The 18856-nt window shown below is 32.6% G+C and overlaps 6 protein-coding genes across 12 annotated transcripts; 4 read left to right on the top strand and 2 right to left on the bottom strand.

The window, feature by feature from the left end:
* The first annotated feature begins 703 nt into the window (after window positions 1–703).
* On the top strand, window positions 704–2287 carry RTE1 (protein REVERSION-TO-ETHYLENE SENSITIVITY-like protein (DUF778)). Of its 2 annotated transcripts, NM_128166.4 has the most exons (3): window positions 704–926; window positions 1275–1617; window positions 1732–2287. In NM_128166.4, exons 2-3 carry the CDS (start codon window positions 1285–1287, stop codon window positions 2149–2151), a joined length of 753 nt encoding a protein of 250 aa, NP_180177.2. In that variant the 5' UTR covers window positions 704–926; window positions 1275–1284; the 3' UTR covers window positions 2152–2287. The 2 variants fall into 2 exon arrangements, with proteins under 2 accessions (NP_180177.2, NP_001324625.1); NM_001336036.1 differs by having other exon boundaries at window positions 1275–2287.
* Window positions 2288–2527: 240 nt separating this feature from the next.
* Window positions 2528–5669, bottom strand: emb1345 (Transducin/WD40 repeat-like superfamily protein). 2 transcript variants are annotated; one of them, NM_128165.4, is made up of 10 exons: window positions 5295–5669; window positions 4890–5036; window positions 4383–4601; window positions 4210–4274; window positions 4045–4110; window positions 3863–3934; window positions 3642–3704; window positions 3351–3420; window positions 3088–3171; window positions 2528–2839 (listed from the first exon to the last, which is right to left on the bottom strand). In NM_128165.4, exons 1-10 carry the CDS (start codon window positions 5490–5492, stop codon window positions 2765–2767), a joined length of 1059 nt encoding a protein of 352 aa, NP_565615.1. In that variant the 5' UTR covers window positions 5493–5669; the 3' UTR covers window positions 2528–2764. The 2 variants fall into 2 exon arrangements, with proteins under 2 accessions (NP_565615.1, NP_001031421.1); NM_001036344.1 differs by having other exon boundaries at window positions 2537–2836; window positions 3084–3171; window positions 5295–5591.
* A 2842-nt stretch (window positions 5670–8511) lies between these two features.
* Window positions 8512–9240, top strand: AT2G26050 (hypothetical protein (DUF1644); the record flags this gene model as incomplete). Its single annotated transcript, NM_128164.1, has 2 exons — window positions 8512–8624; window positions 8688–9240. 2 exons carry the CDS (start codon window positions 8512–8514, stop codon window positions 9238–9240), a joined length of 666 nt encoding a protein of 221 aa, NP_180175.1.
* A 3109-nt stretch (window positions 9241–12349) lies between these two features.
* PYL2 (PYR1-like 2) lies at window positions 12350–13634 on the top strand. The gene has a single exon (NM_128163.2). The coding sequence runs from the start codon at window positions 12488–12490 to the stop codon at window positions 13058–13060; it is 573 nt and encodes a 190-aa protein (NP_180174.1). The 5' UTR covers window positions 12350–12487; the 3' UTR covers window positions 13061–13634.
* An 813-nt stretch (window positions 13635–14447) lies between these two features.
* On the top strand, window positions 14448–16562 carry AT2G26030 (F-box/RNI-like/FBD-like domains-containing protein). Of its 5 annotated transcripts, NM_001336035.1 has the most exons (5): window positions 14736–14795; window positions 14965–15235; window positions 15310–15800; window positions 15887–16027; window positions 16109–16558. In NM_001336035.1, exons 3-5 carry the CDS (start codon window positions 15357–15359, stop codon window positions 16385–16387), a joined length of 864 nt encoding a protein of 287 aa, NP_001323595.1. In that variant the 5' UTR covers window positions 14736–14795; window positions 14965–15235; window positions 15310–15356; the 3' UTR covers window positions 16388–16558. The 5 variants fall into 5 exon arrangements, with proteins under 5 accessions (NP_973535.1, NP_180173.1, NP_001323594.1 ...); NM_201806.3 differs by having other exon boundaries at window positions 14448–14795; window positions 14965–15800; window positions 16109–16562; NM_001036343.1 differs by having other exon boundaries at window positions 14724–14795; window positions 14876–15800.
* A 1524-nt stretch (window positions 16563–18086) lies between these two features.
* PDF1.2b (plant defensin 1.2b) lies at window positions 18087–18769 on the bottom strand. The gene is made up of 2 exons (NM_128161.2): window positions 18548–18769; window positions 18087–18473 (listed from the first exon to the last, which is right to left on the bottom strand). Exons 1-2 carry the CDS (start codon window positions 18609–18611, stop codon window positions 18295–18297), a joined length of 243 nt encoding a protein of 80 aa, NP_180172.1. The 5' UTR covers window positions 18612–18769; the 3' UTR covers window positions 18087–18294.
* Between the last annotated feature and the right edge of the window lie 87 nt (window positions 18770–18856).

Genomic DNA, 18856 nt, shown 5'->3' with positions numbered 1-18856 from the left:
CAATAAGACACATTAAGATTGATCGGTCAAGAGTTATGAGTTTCATAAGTCATCTCCAAATTTTGCGGAAACTAAATATTTAAACATCGGATTCTCTGTTTGTCAGTTGTCAGATCATCTGACTCGCATGCACATGATTCGTCTCAAAAAGGCAAACACGAATGATAGATGCAAGGACCCTAAATCAAGAAAGTTTTCTCGATTCTTAAAACCGTTACGTCCGACAGAAAAACATAAACAATTGTCGAATTGTCATAAATACGATGTCACTCTATACCTATAATAGAGATTGAGGTTTCCATGTGTTCATTTATCCAACCATAATGAATAACGACAACGGTAATCAAACACGACAAATTAGAAATAATCGTTCAAGAGATTTGAGTTTTATAGATTGACTCCAAATTTTACGGAAACTAAATATATAAACATCGGTTTCTTTGTTACAAAAAAAAAACATTGGATTCTCTTCAGTATTTGAGCTTTTATTACTGAAAATACAAATTTTATAATTTCGTAGCTCTGGATTCTGATAGTAAAACTGCAATTGAGAAGGATATTCAAATATTTCAAAATTTTCTAGTAAAACTGCAATTCGTAGATCTTTTTTTTTTGTTCAAAGTTTTGATAAAGCAAACGTCCCTTTTTCCTTAAAATAATTAACTTAGTATATAATAATAAAATTAAGACAGTGCAGTAATTGATAAACAACCAAAGGTTCATTGTACCTTTCTCCATTGTCTTCAATGAATTCCTAAAACTAGAAGAAGCGTTACTTTAGAAAACCAATTATAAAAATCTCCTCTTTCTTCATCAAATTCCACAAAGCATCAGTTTCTTCTCCTTCTCCAAGCTCTCGCATCACTTTCATCGATTTTTCCTCTCTGCGTCGATCCTTCAGACATCGGCGTCGGAGTTTCCGACAGGTAAATGTAAAACACAGTCCACTGTTATTCCCTGCTTCTTAGCTTTCCATTATGATTTTTTGTTGTGATTTTTACTGTTTTCTACGGAAATGCTTTTGATGGGTTTTGTTTAGTTTCCGGTGAAATTTACAGAGAAACCCACAATGCTGAAAATCTGAATTAGGCTCAAGTTAGGAGATTACTACACAATTAGTGCTGTGAGAATGAATATACGGACATGCTTTGTTAAAAAGATTGAAACTTTTGCTTCATTTTGATCAAAAGATTTTAACTTTCGATTCTTTTAGTAAATGGGTCGCTCTTTGTTTGGACTATAATGATCAGACTGCTCTTGTCTTGTGTGATTAGGAATCTAAAAATGTCACGTGGAAGAGGAGTTCCTATGATGGACCTGAAACGAAGTTATGATGTTGAAGACAGGGTGGTGTCCGTGTCTATACCATCAATAATCGAAGCTGATGAGGCTGATCTGTGGCCACTACCTGAGATTGATACCAAGAAGTCGAAATTTCCTTGCTGTATAGTTTGGACTCCTCTTCCTGTTGTCTCTTGGTTGGCTCCTTTCATTGGTCATATTGGACTTTGCAGAGAAGATGGAGTCATTTTGGACTTTGCTGGATCTAACTTCATCAATGTTGATGATTTTGCATTTGGTCCTCCTGCTCGCTATCTCCAACTCGATAGAACCAAGGTATTAGTATCTGCTTCTTTATTAAGTAGAATCTGGTTATGCATGGACTTTGTTAGTTTTGTATCAAATTATAAGAACTTTTTAATCTTTATCAAATGTGTGTGTTTGTGGCAGTGTTGCTTACCACCAAATATGGGTGGACATACTTGCAAGTATGGATTCAAACACACCGACTTTGGAACAGCGCGTACATGGGATAATGCACTGAGCTCGAGCACACGTAGCTTTGAGCATAAAACCTACAACATCTTCACTTGTAACTGCCATTCGTTTGTTGCAAACTGTTTGAACCGTCTTTGCTATGGTGGCTCAATGGAGTGGAATATGGTGAATGTTGCTATTTTACTTATGATCAAAGGGAAATGGATCAATGGTTCATCAGTAGTCCGCTCGTTTCTGCCATGTGCTGTGGTCACGTCTTTGGGGGTGGTGCTTGTCGGCTGGCCATTCCTCATCGGTCTCTCTTCGTTCTCGCTACTACTCTTTGCCTGGTTCATAATTGCTACTTACTGTTTTAAGAACATAATTACTTGAAGCAGTATGAGAGAAATATAAATATGATGTATCACCAAAATTATGTTAATCTTAAGAATTGTTCTCTTTTCCTTTCGGCACCATCTAGCTTTCAACTCCAAAATTATGTTAATCTTAAAAAATTGTTCTCTTTTTCCTAATCCGTAGATTATTTAGAGGTGATGTGTCATAGTAAAGGAAAAAAATATACATATTCGGAGGCCCTTAAGAAAAAAACATACAATATCCAAATAAATGTATTGTTAGGTATTAACAAAAAGAAAAAATATTGTAAGATCTTACAAGCACAAGCAGCAACCATATGAGTTGCATCTAAATTTGCTATTTATATGGAAAAAAGAAGTTTCTCCAAAGTTGTACGATATCAGCTATGTATTTTTTGTTTCGTCAAAAAGTTGTTTATTAAATTCCACAAAGTTGTACCAACAGTGTTAAAACTTAAGTGATCGTAGTAAAAGTAAAACAGAAATCGTATGAAACATCATGGAGCTAATCTTGTATGACAAAATAGTATAGAGTTCTCTTCTACCTAAAATGTTATGTTGTTTACAGATAGACCTCAGAAAAAGTAAAACAACACAGGAGTTTCAGAACCTATCCAAACCAACAGCAGTCACGGTTTAGTTGCAAGCTGCCAAATCTTGACCATCCCATCATCACTAGCCGACGCAAGCAACCGGTTCCCCTCCTGTAGCAGGTTACAATTCCAAGGTCAAAATCATAGACAACATAACCACATGTACTTGGGCCAATGTAAGTCGAGTAATCAATGGCATCATTTCTCTGATCCTAAAACTAAGCTTGAGTATTATGTTCTAACTTCTAATTCACATTTATAAGATGCCATATAGACTATACTTAATCATTGCAACCATGTATCAAGTACGAAATAGTATGCACTTGTGTCTATTACTTCATAAGAAACATGGAACTTACACCGGGTGACCATTGGACAGAGTTTACATCATTTTCATGTGCTTTATTCTTCTTCAGCAAAAGATTATATGAAGGTCCATCAACCTGGTACACAAAAGAATGACTTTAAGTTCAAAGATGAAGCAGAAAAGTTTAATTGTATAGTGGTAAACCATTGGCAAGACTAGGAGAGATAGAATCTGCTGCCTGCATTTGGTTTCTTGTATTGAGATATGTAAGTTAGGCGTGTATATATGGAAAGATATTAACCAAATTCAACTTACAGAGTCATGTTTGCTGTCCACAAACAACCGTATAGCATTATCGCCTGCTCCACTGGCAATAATGTCGTCCCTGTCAAAAATTTAAAATAAAAAGAAAACAAAACAAAACTGAGTTTAAACTCAGCACAGTCTCACGAAAGAGCATTAAAAATCCCAATTTGGATGCATTCGACAGATGACTGGGAGCGTAAATATCAGGTACAACAAAGAGTTTTTCCTTTTAGGCTGGCAGATTTAGAAATTAGGCAGAGTTACACGATGCTTTAAAGAAAACATGTGAGGTGTCAATACCTTGACCAGTGAGCTGAGTATATGGTACGGTCATGATAGCCAGAGAGAGTACAAAGATGAATCCTGCAAAGTCCGAGCAAGTAAGGATTACATTAGTCAAAATTGGACGGAGAAAAATTCTTGAAGAAGTCAAATAATCTTGTAGGCTACATACTACGTCCAGCTCTAAACGTAAGAAACAAATAAATTCGATTACATGTAATAACCCACTATTTTCTCACCAAGGTGCATATTCTTCACCAGACTGCATCTTGGCAATATCTGTCCCCCATATCTTCAAGGTTAGATCATCACTGCAAATACACATTCAGGCAAGCTTGCTACTGTAAGAACAATATCCCAAGAGACAGATTACATTGCTTCTAGAATGCCTATGGGAGACAAGGAGAGAAGATTCACTAACCTACAAGTGACCATCTTGTCCCCTGCAGCGTTAAATGAGATGGACCATACCGTTGAAGAGTGACCGCTGTTTGAAGAAGAAAGGCATATATTAATCTACTACTTCAAAAGTAAGAGCCTAATAAGAAAAAAATCGAAAGCATATAAGAAAAAGTAGAAGATATACTTGTTAGATTCACCTAAGGTTTGGACACATTGATACTCACCATCATCATCTTCAGACCACCAAACCTGTGAGTAGCACGCCACTAGCGTTATTCAATTATATAATTTTTTTTTTTTTGTGTAATAAATTTCAAGTTCTGCATTACTAAAACCTAATTAGAGTATTCGCATTACCTTGATGGTGTTATCATAACTGCAAGAAAATAAAACATCCATGGTGGGATGCCACTGAACCATCTTCACATCTTGTGTATGCCCAGTTAATACCGCAGCACAGTCATATTCATTCCCTTCAAGCACTTCCCAAATCCAAACAGACTTATCTCTACTACATGTTGCAAGGCATGAACCAGATGCATTCCATGATACACTTTTGACTTCGTTTTCATGTCCCTACACACATTTTTTTTAATAAGATTCTACTAGCCAAAAACGTGCGATACAAAGCATAAAGACAGTACAAGAAAACCACCAAAAGCTTTGAGCATAATTAAATATGAACTATGAAGTGAACACTGAAAAACTCCATGAGAGTTTGAGCTTAGCATTAAAGATCAAGAAAGAACAAAGTCAAAAGAGCAAACAGGAGCTGTGAAAAGTTATGCTTTCAGGTTCAAAGAACTAATTCTGGATAAGAATTTGACAATTTGTGGATGGTTCAAGGATTGGGCTAGAAAGTACCTCCAAAGTGGAAATACACTCAAACTCAGAACCGTAATTCTTCCAAATGCCAGTGGTACCATCAAAACTTGCAGTGGCCAATAACTGTCCTGAGGGTGACCAAGCGCACGACCTCACAGTTCTTGTATGCGTCTCTTCCAAAACTGTCTGAAGATTCACAATATACAATCAATAAATCTTTCTAGAGAAATAGCACAAGAACTAACACAACAGTCCTACACCATATCCAAATCACCAGTCGATTCCATGTTTAAGGTCAAGTTAATCTCTTTAGTGAATCGAAACAAAACCCACAAATTGTAATGTAAGACTGATCTAGAGAATCAATAGATTTTTGTGAATTGAACTTGCTAGGTCCAAAAAAGGCTAGAACTTTCTTGCGAGAAAGAGAAATGAGATAGAGACCTTGCAAGTCCAGGAGCGAGAGAGAGAGCTTTGTTCCCAGATTCGAACAGTGTTATCGCCACTGCAAGAAGCAAGAATCGGTGAAACACCGTCGGCGTGAGAAGAAACGGGGTTCCAAGCTACGCTCCAAACACGATCGGTGTGGCCTTCTAGTTTCTGAATCTCCACTAACTCCAAGTTCTTCTCCATCAAATCCATCTATGACGCTAGGCTACGAGAAGGCCTCCAGAAAGTTGAAAGGAGTAAGCTTTTAGGGCTGAGCAGAGATTGTGCAACAGGTGACCTGAAACTATATATGATTCAATTCGGTTTCGGTCACAAGTAAGCCTAGGCATTCGTGATTTGTGTATGGGCATGGGTTTGGGTCTGGGTTTGAGTTCGGTTTGGGTTCGTTATTTTTTAATGGCGGTACAAAAATAAAAGCTAGATTAGAGGTTTAAACTTTAAAGTGTTTTTAAGTAAAATCAATTTGATTTCTAATTTTATTTAATTAGTTTTATTTACTAATATTAAAAAAAAAATATTTTCAAATCTTTGAAAGAGGTTGAAAATAGATATTGAGGAGATTTTTATTCTAAGATAAATTTTCATTTCTAATAAAAAAAATATTAACAAGCTAATTTTCTTAGAACTCGAAGGTCATATTCTTAAATTTATTTTTCAAATTAAATCATTAGGTTTTTTGTTCTTATTATATAAACTAGTGCTAGCACCGCAGATGTACATTTAAATTAAGTTAAATATATGTCTTTAATAATTTGTTACCTTTTAATTTTGATTAGCATCAGCACAATATTATCTATTTTATATTCTAGTAAAAAATATGTGTTTTTAGCCTGATTTTAAATACCGCTAAACATCAATCTGGGATTAGGTTAGAAATATAATAATATATACAGTAAAACCTCTATAAATTAATAATGTCGAGACCAAGAAAATTTATTAATTTAGAGAAAATATTAATTTATCGATAAATTAATAATTATTAATTTATGGAGATATTTTACAAATTTTGTAATTTTTTACAAAAATTTGATCTAAAAGGTAGTTTCTCTATACAATCAATAATTTTTCTAAAAATCAATTACAAGTAGAAAACCATTATTAGATTTAAGAAAAAAAACTTTTTTATACGTAGTAAAATTATTAGAATTAAATTTTACAAAGAATTAATATAAATTAAAGAAAAACAATACTAAAGTCATATTTTACTAAGTTTTACATGATATATTCATAAATATAAATATATATATATATATATATATTCATAATTTATACAATTATTAATTTATAATATTGATGGGACCATATATTTACATAGGATTTTCAAAAAAAATATTATCTTATTAATTTATCGATTTGTATCAATTTTTACACTGATCCCAACTCGGGACCGGAAGAATTTATTAATTTGTAGAGGTTATTAATTTATCGTGTATTAATTTATAGAGGTTTTACTGTAGATTCAAGATACTTTTGTTTGCTGTAGTGGTTTGTTTAATATATCATGTCAGAGGTGACAGGTTCGAATCTCAAATTCAACAATCAACAGTTTGAAATTTTTTCAATTTATCTTCGAAGAATGGTATATTGGTCATTTAGTATCCATCTTCTTCTTATGAATACTAATCCTCCAAACCTAATTTATGGTCGCTACGAATTTTTTGTAATATTTATTTTCATATTCTTTGATTTTTTGCACTCAAATATTGTTGATCCATATAGAAAAGTGAGTTTCTAACATGTAACAAACAAAAAATAATAAGTTATGTTACATCGCGGCGGCTTCAAACCATCTCATGCTTTCCGACGTCTAGAGACCTCGGTCTCCATGGCCATGTTTTAGAACAAAGATTTTCAGTAATTTATTATCTTTATTTTGACTAGTAATGACTTACTAGGTACTAAATCCCTATAAATTAAGTAATTTCTTTTGCGTATTTAGTAGTAAATTATCTCAATTTTGACTAGTGATATCATCATATTTTAAAAATTTAAGTTAAACAAAAGTTATGTGTCATTAGTAAGTTATTTACTAATACTTTTGACTGTTGTCCGCGCTGTATTATCTGAATTAAGGAAAAACAAAATCTATATGTGAATATTTAAAAATAATAGTTAAGAGCAAAATTAATGGTTCTATTTCCTTAATACATGTAAATGTAATCAAAAGTGATATTTGTATATTTTCTTTAGATCTAAAGTATATGTCTAGTTTATGTTAAATGTTTTCTTATTATTTTTAGATTTTTTATTCTTGATAAATATTATTATTAGATTTTTTACTTTAAACTTTAAAAAGTTAAGTCACAAGAAAATTGTGATTTCCTTACTTTTTGAATGTTATTGAATTATATTTCCTTGTTAAATTTGACTTGCAGCACTAAGGAAAATGATCTAATTTTTTTAAGAAAGACAATGATGTTTTCTTTACTAAGAAAAGTGAAAAACGTTGAATACAAAAGAGAGGGATATTTTGGTCAAATGAGATTAGACATATTCTAAGAGTAGTAGCTTATAAAAAGCCATAGAAATCACATAAACGTGCATTCAGAATCAAAATTTCAATCTTCACTGTTTGATACCAAACTCCATCGTTTTCATTTTCCTCTAAACGTCTTCAGCCAAGGTATATATATTTCTCCATTTCGTTAATCTTAATTATGGTTGTGTGTTTTTTTTTCTTCTTCTGATTTCTCATATTGATATCTCACTGATCTGTTGAAATTTGGGGGATAATATTGTTAACGGGTGACCAATACAGTACTACAGTTACATGAACCAATATAGTTTTGTAACGGACCCAAATTCTTGCAATTTTGTTGAATACCCTTTTGTTCTCATATATTAAATAAAAAATTTGATTTATTTTCGTTCATTCTAAGGTTTGAGAGGTTTAGGCCTTGGCGATGATTGGGCCGTCATGTTTATCGTATAGAGAGTAGGCCTGTTCAGAAATCTTTGCCATCAATTACTTACTTTATGTACTCGTCGTTGGTCTGGAATTTGAGTCTAAGCTCATTAATAAGAGGATTGACAAATAAACAAACGTTTTGATACGTATAGTTCAATTTTGATTTTCTAATCATCCAAGTATCCAACTATTTTCTATTTGGTTTTCTTATGAATTTGTTTATTGCATAATTTCTTGATGAATGTTGTTTTTTGGTTAATGTTGAAATAATTTAGCTTGAGAGAAGCCTAAAGAAAATCTAAAATGTGTGAGTCAAGCAACAAAGTCAGAGTATCGCCATACCCGCTTCGGTCTTCGAGGACCGACAAACACAAGGCGTCAGAGTCGCCTATTGAGACAGGTTGGGAGGATGTGCGGTGTGTAATCTGCATGGAACCACCTCACAATGCTGTTCTTTTGACATGCTCTTCTTCTTCTAGTGGATGTCATCCTTACATGTGCGATACGAGTGTTCGTCACTCCAATTGTTTCAAGCAGTTCCGCAGAAAAACCATAAAAAAGCGCCTATACCCCAAGACCTTACATTGTCCTCTCTGTAGAGGTGAAGTATCCGAGACGACAAAGGTGACGAGCACTGCAAGAAGATTTATGAATGCTAAACCGAGGTCTTGCTCCGTAGAGGATTGCAAATTCTCTGGGACGTTTTCTCAGCTTACTAAGCACTTGAAAACTGAGCATCGCGGTATTGTGCCACCAAAGGTCGATCCACTGAGACAACAGAGATGGGAAATGATGGAGAGACATTCTGAATACGTTGAACTCATGACTGCAGCTGGGATTTCGCGTATGGCTGAGGTGATGCAACAACAGCTTCCCCAGGATCAGAATCATCCTCATGTGTTTCAAGTGACCGTTAATGGAACCATATGGAATCTAATTGATCCGAGTCAGGGAAGGAATGGATTAGGCATCACCAACTATAGCGCAATGCAGTTTGTACCATTAAGCATAAATCACAGTAGAACTCTGTGAAGAATTCTAACTTGTTTAGTGAAAACCCAAGTTTAAAGTTTTGATGATCTCAATATCTTACTTTCATTAGTTGGGATCCATAATGTTTAGAATTCTAATATTTAGGTTGTCTTTCTACCAATATTTTTACTGCATTTGTTAATACAAACCTCCACAATTTAATAATGTTGGGACCATCATATTTTATTAATTTATAATGATATTAAATATTTATTATTTTAGAGTATAAATTATTATTTACTATTTTATCGAGTTTAGTTTTAATTGTTAAAATTTTAAGAAAATATGAACTCAAAAAATGTAATCTAAGAAAATTAATAATGTTGGGACCATCATCTTTTATTAATTTATAATGATATTAATTTATCAATAAATTAGTATTTTTTATTTTAGAGTATAAATGATTATTTATTATTTTAGTGTATAAATTATTATTTATTAATTTATGGAGTTTAATTTTAATTGTTAAATTTTTAGAAAATATAAATTCAAAAAAATGAATCTTAATATTTTGGATTTTATAAAAATAATTTAGTTTTGGACTTGACAATCTAATATTTAGAAGAAAATATAAAATATTTACATAGAGATTCTAAAAATTATTATTTTATTATTTTATCGAATTTTGTTCATTCTTACTTGAGACGGAAAAATCTTTTTTTATTTTATTATATTTATTAAAAAAAAATCAAGAATTCATTTGTAAATAACATTTAACGGTCTATAATAGTTGATCCGTAAAATATACATTTTATTCTTAAGTCCTCTTCAATGACGCTGCGTGAGGAACTAATAATAATTAAAAAATAAAAAATAAGACACATATTATGGTTGAAATCTGCTTGGATTCGTTAAGTAATTACGGGTTTAAATTAATTATTGTATCCTTGGAATTAGTAAAGTCTATTTGACTAGTTGTTGCCATTTTAGGCTAAACTTTCCTTTAATGAGTAAAATAGAAAATAATGCATAAGATGACCAATAATTGATCAGAGCTTAGGGTTACTTTATTAAATGCTATAATTTAGATCGAGGACTACATATTCTATTTATGGGCTCATGGCCTCTCTACAAATAAAACCTTAAAGGCTAAAACAACTAATATTTGATAAAATAATGTTCTAATTAAATAGTTATTCTAATTATTATTTGCTACATTTGTATCAAAGTAGATAATTTCAGATTATAATTTTTTTTTAATATATACCAAAACTTTAAACATCAATTACTAAAACTTTAATTAATCACTTACCAAAACAATTTATGTATACAACCACTTTAAAACATCACTTACATTGAAAGAGAGTTCTACAATATTGTTTGCATTTGCTCTAATTCGTTACGTAAGATTTGACTTAGATAATTAATCACCTCGTTAACGACAAATGGCATAGTCTCATTAAATAATTGTAGAACCAACTTATTTAAAGCACTATTCAACTAATAAAAAGACCTATGGCAGAAAGAATTACTCCTTATTGAATAACTTAACTATTATTGCATTAAATGAATAAAATATCAAATAAAACGAGACAATAACTGTTTCTAAATATATCACTAATTATGAAATAGAGAGAGTAGTGTATGTTTTAAGATTTTGTAAAAATACTAATCTGACTACTTTTTGTAATCAACAAGCTTTTATCTTAGTTAAGAGCAATGTTATATAGCTTCACCTCTATCACCAGTCGGATTCTAAGCATTGTATAGCTTCTTCATATTTTGTTTAAGAAACATAAACTTATCGAACTGGAATTGCCCCTCGATAAGTTTCTTTTTTAGAAAATAAGCAACTTTCCTATGATTATATCATCTCTTCTCCATAGAATTCTTGTTAGCTACCGAAAAATGATTAAATCACTCCTTATTACCAAAACATATTACATTGGATCTATAACTTGTAATTGATAAATTCTATTAAATTTCAAAGAAACAAGGATCTTTAAGACATAAGAAAAACAATTGTAAAGAAATAAAAATAAACGATAATAAGTTTATATCATAAATTTATTTATTTTACATTGAAATGAAAACCATGAAATAAAATAAATTTCTCTGAAATATTACTTATTATGGAAGGAGAAGATATTTTAGTTCACATTTTATATTTGGGTACTGTATCAAAGTTATACCCGAATCGGGTTTGGCTCGGCTCGTTGTTCAAGAACCATAACCGTAAATGAAGACAAAATAGTTTTATGGATAGTTAAATTAGGTGCTTTCTAAAAATGATCAAGCATCGAACATCTATTATGGTAAGACCTAATTATTAAATACATGTGCAATACAGTGTTACCGTCCCACTAAATCAAGGAATAATACAGAGAATTTTGTTAACTACAAGACAAAATAACCCAGCTCTGACCACCACCTTTCTTTCTTTTTTTCTTTCGAGACCCAAAAGAGTGGTGACCGGATATTTATTTAATATTTTGTCATTTCCCCACAGTTTTATTTAAATTTATAAAATAAAATATTGGAGTAGGTCCATCAATTTAGTTATTGGATTTTGGGAGGTGGTTGGACCAAGTCTTAATGTGTAGTGACTGTTCATTGAAAACATAATTATATGCCAATGTTAACATTATGTATTAACTGATTTAAAGTTTACTAAAACCACCTTTACAATAAATAAAATTTCACTTCTAGAAATAAAGATTGTTTTCACCTTATAGGTTAAAGATATTGAGTTCAATTTACGCCAATGTATAAATCCTCTACATAAATAAGAAGATGGAAACTCTTTGACAAAATGGGCTTATAAATAAGAAATGATCTAGTTTTTGTATTCCCTCTTGTTTAATATTTTTACCCACAAATTAAGAAAGCATAAAATATTCATTTAATTGTTCTCTTTACATAAAAAAACATTATTAATTAAACTGAATTCAACTAATATAAAAAATGATTGTAAAATATAATTGGTATAAAAATGCATTTAATTTGTATAAAAAATTGAAAGCATCACTTAAAATGAAACTTTTTGTTTTTGCTAAAACATCACTTAAAATGATACGGGAAGAGTATAAGTTAGAACAAGAGTTAATATATGGACAATAAACAAACAGAAAGGGATAAATCCGTCCAAAGAACAACACCCATAGATTTGTAGTAATATATAAAAAAACACTCATAGCTCCCAAAAAAAGAACTGTCTTTTATTCTCATCTCTTTCACAAACCCCCCAACCTCCAACAAGAAGACCTCTCTTTCATAAAACCCTCACACGTGTGACTGATTCATCACCATGAGCTCATCCCCGGCCGTGAAAGGCCTAACCGATGAAGAGCAGAAAACCCTCGAACCGGTTATCAAAACGTACCACCAGTTCGAACCAGACCCAACCACGTGCACTTCTCTCATAACCCAACGCATCCACGCTCCGGCCTCCGTGGTTTGGCCTCTTATCCGCCGCTTCGACAACCCCGAACGCTACAAACACTTTGTAAAAAGGTGCCGTCTCATCTCCGGTGATGGTGACGTCGGAAGCGTCAGAGAAGTGACCGTAATCTCCGGCCTCCCAGCCTCAACCAGTACCGAGCGGCTTGAGTTCGTCGATGACGACCACCGTGTTCTAAGCTTCAGGGTCGTCGGCGGAGAGCACCGACTCAAGAACTACAAATCAGTGACGTCGGTCAATGAGTTCTTGAATCAAGATTCCGGCAAGGTTTACACGGTGGTTCTTGAATCTTACACCGTTGATATTCCCGAGGGAAACACAGAGGAAGACACTAAAATGTTTGTGGACACTGTCGTCAAACTCAACCTTCAGAAACTCGGAGTTGCCGCCACATCTGCACCTATGCATGATGATGAATAATTTCAAGTTTATTTCTTATATTTTCTCTCGGTAAGTTTTTTCCTTTCTTCTGATGATTATTGATTATTTACTTAATTTGTGAGATTTACTATTGGAAGCAAATGTTTAATTCGATTCCGTTAACGAAACTATTGTTGCATAACGCATATTAGTTCTCTGTTTATTTTTTTCCAATAAACGGCAAATCACGAATTCTGTCATTTGATTTTGCTTTTTCACCATCTATTTTTGAATAAATTTGGACTATTTTTGAATAAACTTTGGACTATTTTTGATGATGTCAAAAATTGGTATTACACTCTTAATTAATATTGGTTATAGTTGGTCTATAGTATTTGCGCTACAAAGAGTCAAGAAATCTTGCCGGTTATCAAAAAGCAAAAAGGAACTTAGAAATCACTTCTTGTCGCAATGTTGAATTAGATTTTTATTTACCTTACCAAAATCATTCTTCTTCTTCTTCTTATTAGGTTAACGTTTTTTAGGGCACCTTTGAAAAAAGTTTATACATATATATTCCGATGGTTTGTGTCTCCACAAAACTTGTCCAATACATTTTTTTTCATTAATTATAGTCGTCTTAAAACATTGGACCGTTGTGATGTGTAGTCTAGTTATTTGTGTTGCTATGTAATTGTATCACACATTCAGATTTGGTCCCCTTTACTATGTGTTATTAAAAAAAAAATGGTAAGAATTGCGCCACAGTAGTTCCAGTTCAATAAAAATAATATAATTTTTTGTATTACAAGAGGAATCCATGGTCTAGATTCGTGTAGAAGCTCTTTTGCCTTTCACTTCTTTAAAGTGCTGGAAAAGAGAAGTGTGTCACATTATGCATGCAGCCATGTACTACTTCCAATGGTTGTGTCTCCACAAGTTGTTTTACCTTTTCAATAGAAAGACAAATACAGTTTTTCTATTTCGCTTGATTTTCTTTTTCTTTTTCCTCCAAAATTGCTTTAAAGTAAAGTATATCTAATTGACAGTAATCTTTAATATTCAGAAATATATATACTTTATATTTTCACTTGGAATTGGAAGTATATATATTACATATTAAATATAATCTAACTTTTTATTTATAAACAATTAAAATCTATTGTTAACTAAATTTAGTTTCATATTTAAAAAATGTTAGAATTATATTTATAAATAGGTTTTTAAGACATAGTTTTTTTTTTAAACATTATAACTACATATTATAACTAATTATGATCTTCTTCTAACATAATTTATTATCTTTTTTATATAAAAAAAATCTCTTTACAAATTTTATAATCAATATCTTCTTAAAAAGATAGCTAAAATCCATTTTCTTGGATACATATTATTTTTATTTAAAATATATTATATTTAATAGTATCAATAGTGTTAAAGATATTATATGGTTTTGAACATTATAATAAACATGTGATAATAAACATTATAGTAAAATCCTTCCAAATGGTCCTGAACCGAGTCAGCATCCAGACAAACTATGTTCTTCGGTTTGATATCATTTGAGTACTGAGTAGACATTCACATTTTGGGATAAGAAGAGTTTTTTTTCATAAATCGTAAATAAGATAAGAAGATATCAATGGGCTTATTCAAGCCCAATTAGGCCCAATCCCCGATCGTATCAGATAACAACGCCGGCGACGGTGACACGTTCACATTCACATTTTGGGATCAATTTTGAAACTCTACTCCGATAACTTCAACCATAATTCTCCGGCGAGTCAGATCGACGGTGAGTTCTTCAGACCAAGCTCGATTACATGATTGTGTGTCTGATTTTGGGATCAGTTCTGAAACTATTTGATACTTTAGGATTTTGTTTCTTGCGATGAATTGCGATAGAATCTGCGAATTGCCAGATTCTTTACTAACTCAAGTACTCTCATACCTTCCGACCATAGATTCCGTTAAAACAAGCGTTTTATCGAAACGATGGGAATTTCTCTGGCTTAGGGTTCCTGTTCTCGACTTAAAAGTCAGCGATTTCCCTGACGAAAACTACGCAAGCTTTATCGACAATTTTCTCGAGTTTAATCGAAAATCACGAATGCGAAAATTCAAGTTGAAGTATGATGAATACACTTACGACGATGATCGGTTAGCTGGGTGGGTTGTAACAACGGTTGATCGCGGAATTCAACATCTAGATGCTAAAGGTTTTGAGACTAATATGTGTGTAAGAGAGTTCATGCCTCAGAATATTTATAAGTGCAATACATTGGTGTCTCTAATGCTTGTAACCGTAGGAATCGAGAATCCAGAGTTCGTTGTTTCACTACCGTCTCTTAAGATAATGCATTTAGAAGATGTTTGGTATTATGATGATCCTTTGATCATGGAGAAGATTATCTCAGGTTGTCCTGTTCTTGAAGATTTTGTATTGATTAGGCCTATTGATTTTTGTAATCTAGATGTTCTGCAGTTTCTTCGTGTGAGGTCTCTGAGTCTTAGAAGCTTTCGTCTTACGTTTGAGTATAGTGTTTCTTGTACGTATTTTTCGGTTGAGATTGATGCTCCTAGACTTGAGTATTTGAATTTTAATGATGACCAATCTGATACGATTGTAGTCAAGAACATGACTTCTTTGTCGATGATTGATATTGATAGTGAATTTAATGTTAAGTTTGGCGGCAGTCGTTTGGAACCGGGGGATTTACGCAAGAGAGATATCATCCGTGATTTTTTAACCGCGATATCTTGTGTAAGACATATGATCATCTCTCGGCGTACTTTAGAGGTGAAATATGTATTTTTTGATGCATATATGTGACAAGAAATGTACTTTGATTCCCTGTGATGTATCCTTTTCTTTCTTTATTGCAGGTCCTAGATCGATATTCGAAGTTGGTACCTATTCCGAAATTCGATAACTTGTACCGTTTACAAGCTGCGGTTTCTCGATCCATGTTGCAGTTGTTGCTTGTCTTTCTTGAGAGCTGCCCAAATCTTGAAAACCTCATCTTGGTAAGATTATGAATAAATCTATGATTTGGTTAGTTAAGAACATCTCTGAATATATTGTAAACACAGCGTGTGCACCTGCAGGACTTTACTGTTTCAACGGAGCCTGAGCAAGATGGACTTACCTATGTCCCTCAGTGTTTGTTATCGAGTTTGGAGTGTGTTGAGATTAGAGAATTGATTATGGGAGAAGAAACCGGGGAGAAATTAGTGAGGTATTTTCTCAAGAATTCAGTAGTTCTCAAGAAACTCATTTTGCGTTTAGAAGATTCTTCGATAGCAAACCAAGATTCAGATATCTTCAAGGAGCTTAGTACTTTCACAAAGCGTTCTCGCAGCTGTGAGGTTATCATCATTCATTGACAATGTTTATAGAAGATCATTGTAGAAATCTTTTGTTATGAAAAATTTGCAATTAGGCTTAGCCTTTTCCAGACATTGGTGTGGATAATATTAACTGTAAATTGTATTACTTTCTTCACTTACTTGTAAGATGTGATTATGATTGATTATAAAAGCAATTAAATTACGTACGAAATACGTTAAGAAGGATTGTTTTAACGACTGAATAGTGTTTTTTATTTACAGAATGGAAAATTACATTAAATTGCTACCAGACTATAGACAAGAATGTAGACAAGAAGAAACAGGTCTGGCTTTAATAACGCTTTCTCTTGATATGAGAAAATTTAGTTGGTGATCTACAAAAACATCCGGATCTTGAGTTTTTTTTTTGTATACCGTAATTCAACTTTTTAAATAATGTTTAATTTCTTCAACGTAGTCATGAGATAAGCTATTGAATTGACTCTATGTCGAGTGATTTAACTTGAACTTCCTATGAAAACATAGAAATAATTTCTTTCTTTTGACATATTCCGAAGATAAGGGTGATGATGGCAGCAAACTTATCCATGATAATTATTATTACTTTGCTTCAATGTATGTGTTATGTAAAGAAATAAGCTTATATTCAACCTTTATTTATAATGAAATGTTGGTGAGTTTATTTTCTACTTGTGAGCTGTACAATAACGTGGTAACCCCACAAATTACACACACAACGTCTGCTCGTAGCTGATATTAAAAGATAAGATCTTGGCTTATTAATAGTTGATGGCTTGTTTCTCCACCACATATTTTTTCTCTGTCAATGTCTAATGTATCCTAAGTTTTATTCAAAAAAAAAAAAATTGTATCCTGAGCGGCTGCTTTGGCTTTGAGCTAATGCTACATCGATCACATGCATGGGCGGCTGGTTAATCTGACTCGGACAAAATTCAAGAAAATAAGATCTTAATCAAAAAGGTAGGTAAAATGTAAAAACTTAAGATTGCCATAGTTAGACAAGTTTATTGATATGTCCGAGATTTTCACACTTAAGAAAAGTGTAGTTCGTAGTCTGAGTCGAATAAAATACCTCGGAAGTAACTTTGTACAAAGTTCCTGAACGGTAAAATTAAACCATATGACAGGAGCAAGCAGGTAAAACCAAGCGGTCGAATGTTTCCGGTTAAAGCATCACCCTAATTAGACTGTTAGACATATATCGTAGTGGACTATGCCATGATTTGGTGTGTGTTTTTTTTGCCAAAATTCAAACATGTTTAGGTTTTAATTACAAGACTGTATAACCTATGGATTTGGTCCATGGCAAAAAAAGTTAAAAAGCATTGAAGCAAAGATAATCTGTCCATCAACATGATTTGGTTGATCTCATCATCGTAGTTCGGCCAAGTTTGCAAAACAAGAAACTGCTCTAGAAAATTAAAGTTTTCCATTTACATTTTACGGGGAAACACCTTTAACTGAAAATTGGATTAGTCATCAATGTGTTGCTCTCATCGGCAGTAGGTTTTCAAACTAGCTTAGTTGGCTATAGATAAACAAACCGTTGTTGGTCATGGCTATGAATTTAGAGTACATATATAGGCAAAATGATATGATATGAATTTAGAGTACTTTTGATTAATAAAAATTAATTTTAACAAAAAAATAATATGGATTCTATTATATATTAATAAAGTGTCAATTTCTTGTGAGAGATACGTACTATGTCCTTAAAAAATAGTATGTATAATGGTCGTGTTGTAACCAAATATGGACAAGAAAAAAGTCCTACGTCGTACTTAAATTTTATATTTTTATAGAAAAGTCACACCAAACATTAAAACATAAACATGCATGCCTTAAGTCACTCATAGAATGACACAGACTTATTTTTAAAAATATAAATACACATCGATAAAGAACCAAAGAAAATTGGTAAATTAACATGGGACGTAACAGATACACTTGTGAGCTGGGAAGACATAGTTGCAAGATCCATGTTTTGCTCCTTCAAGGTTAATGCACTGATTCTTGCATGCATTGCTGTTTCCGCAAACTCCTGACCAAGTACCACTTGGCTTCTCGCACAACTTCTGTGCTTCCACCATTGTTGGTACTTCTGCGTATGTTACATCTCTCTAGTTATGTAAATGAACATTACATTTTAATTCATATTATAAGAGCATTACTAACCAAAAGCTGCAAAGAGAACAAGAGCAGCGTAGATAAAGGTGATGATGGAAGCAAACTTAGCCATGATGATTATTACTACTTTGTTTTCAATGTATGTATGTATGTGTTGTGTGAAGAAATAAGCTTAAGAGATCAACCTTTATTTATAATGAAATGATGGTGAGTTTATTTTCTACTTGTGCATGGTACAATAACGAGCTAATTGTACCCCACAAATTAAACACACCACGTACGCCTTCTCGAGCTAATATTAAAAGATAAGATCTTGGCTTATTAATAGTTGATGGCTTGTTTATCTACCACATATTT

The sequence above is a fragment of the Arabidopsis thaliana genome, chromosome 2, assembly GCF_000001735.4.
Source record: "Arabidopsis thaliana chromosome 2, partial sequence".
In the NCBI taxonomy this organism is placed as follows: Eukaryota; Viridiplantae; Streptophyta; class Magnoliopsida; order Brassicales; family Brassicaceae; genus Arabidopsis; species Arabidopsis thaliana.
The sequence above is the reverse complement of the archived record's forward strand: the minus strand, read 5'-3'. Positions and strand labels throughout refer to the sequence as shown.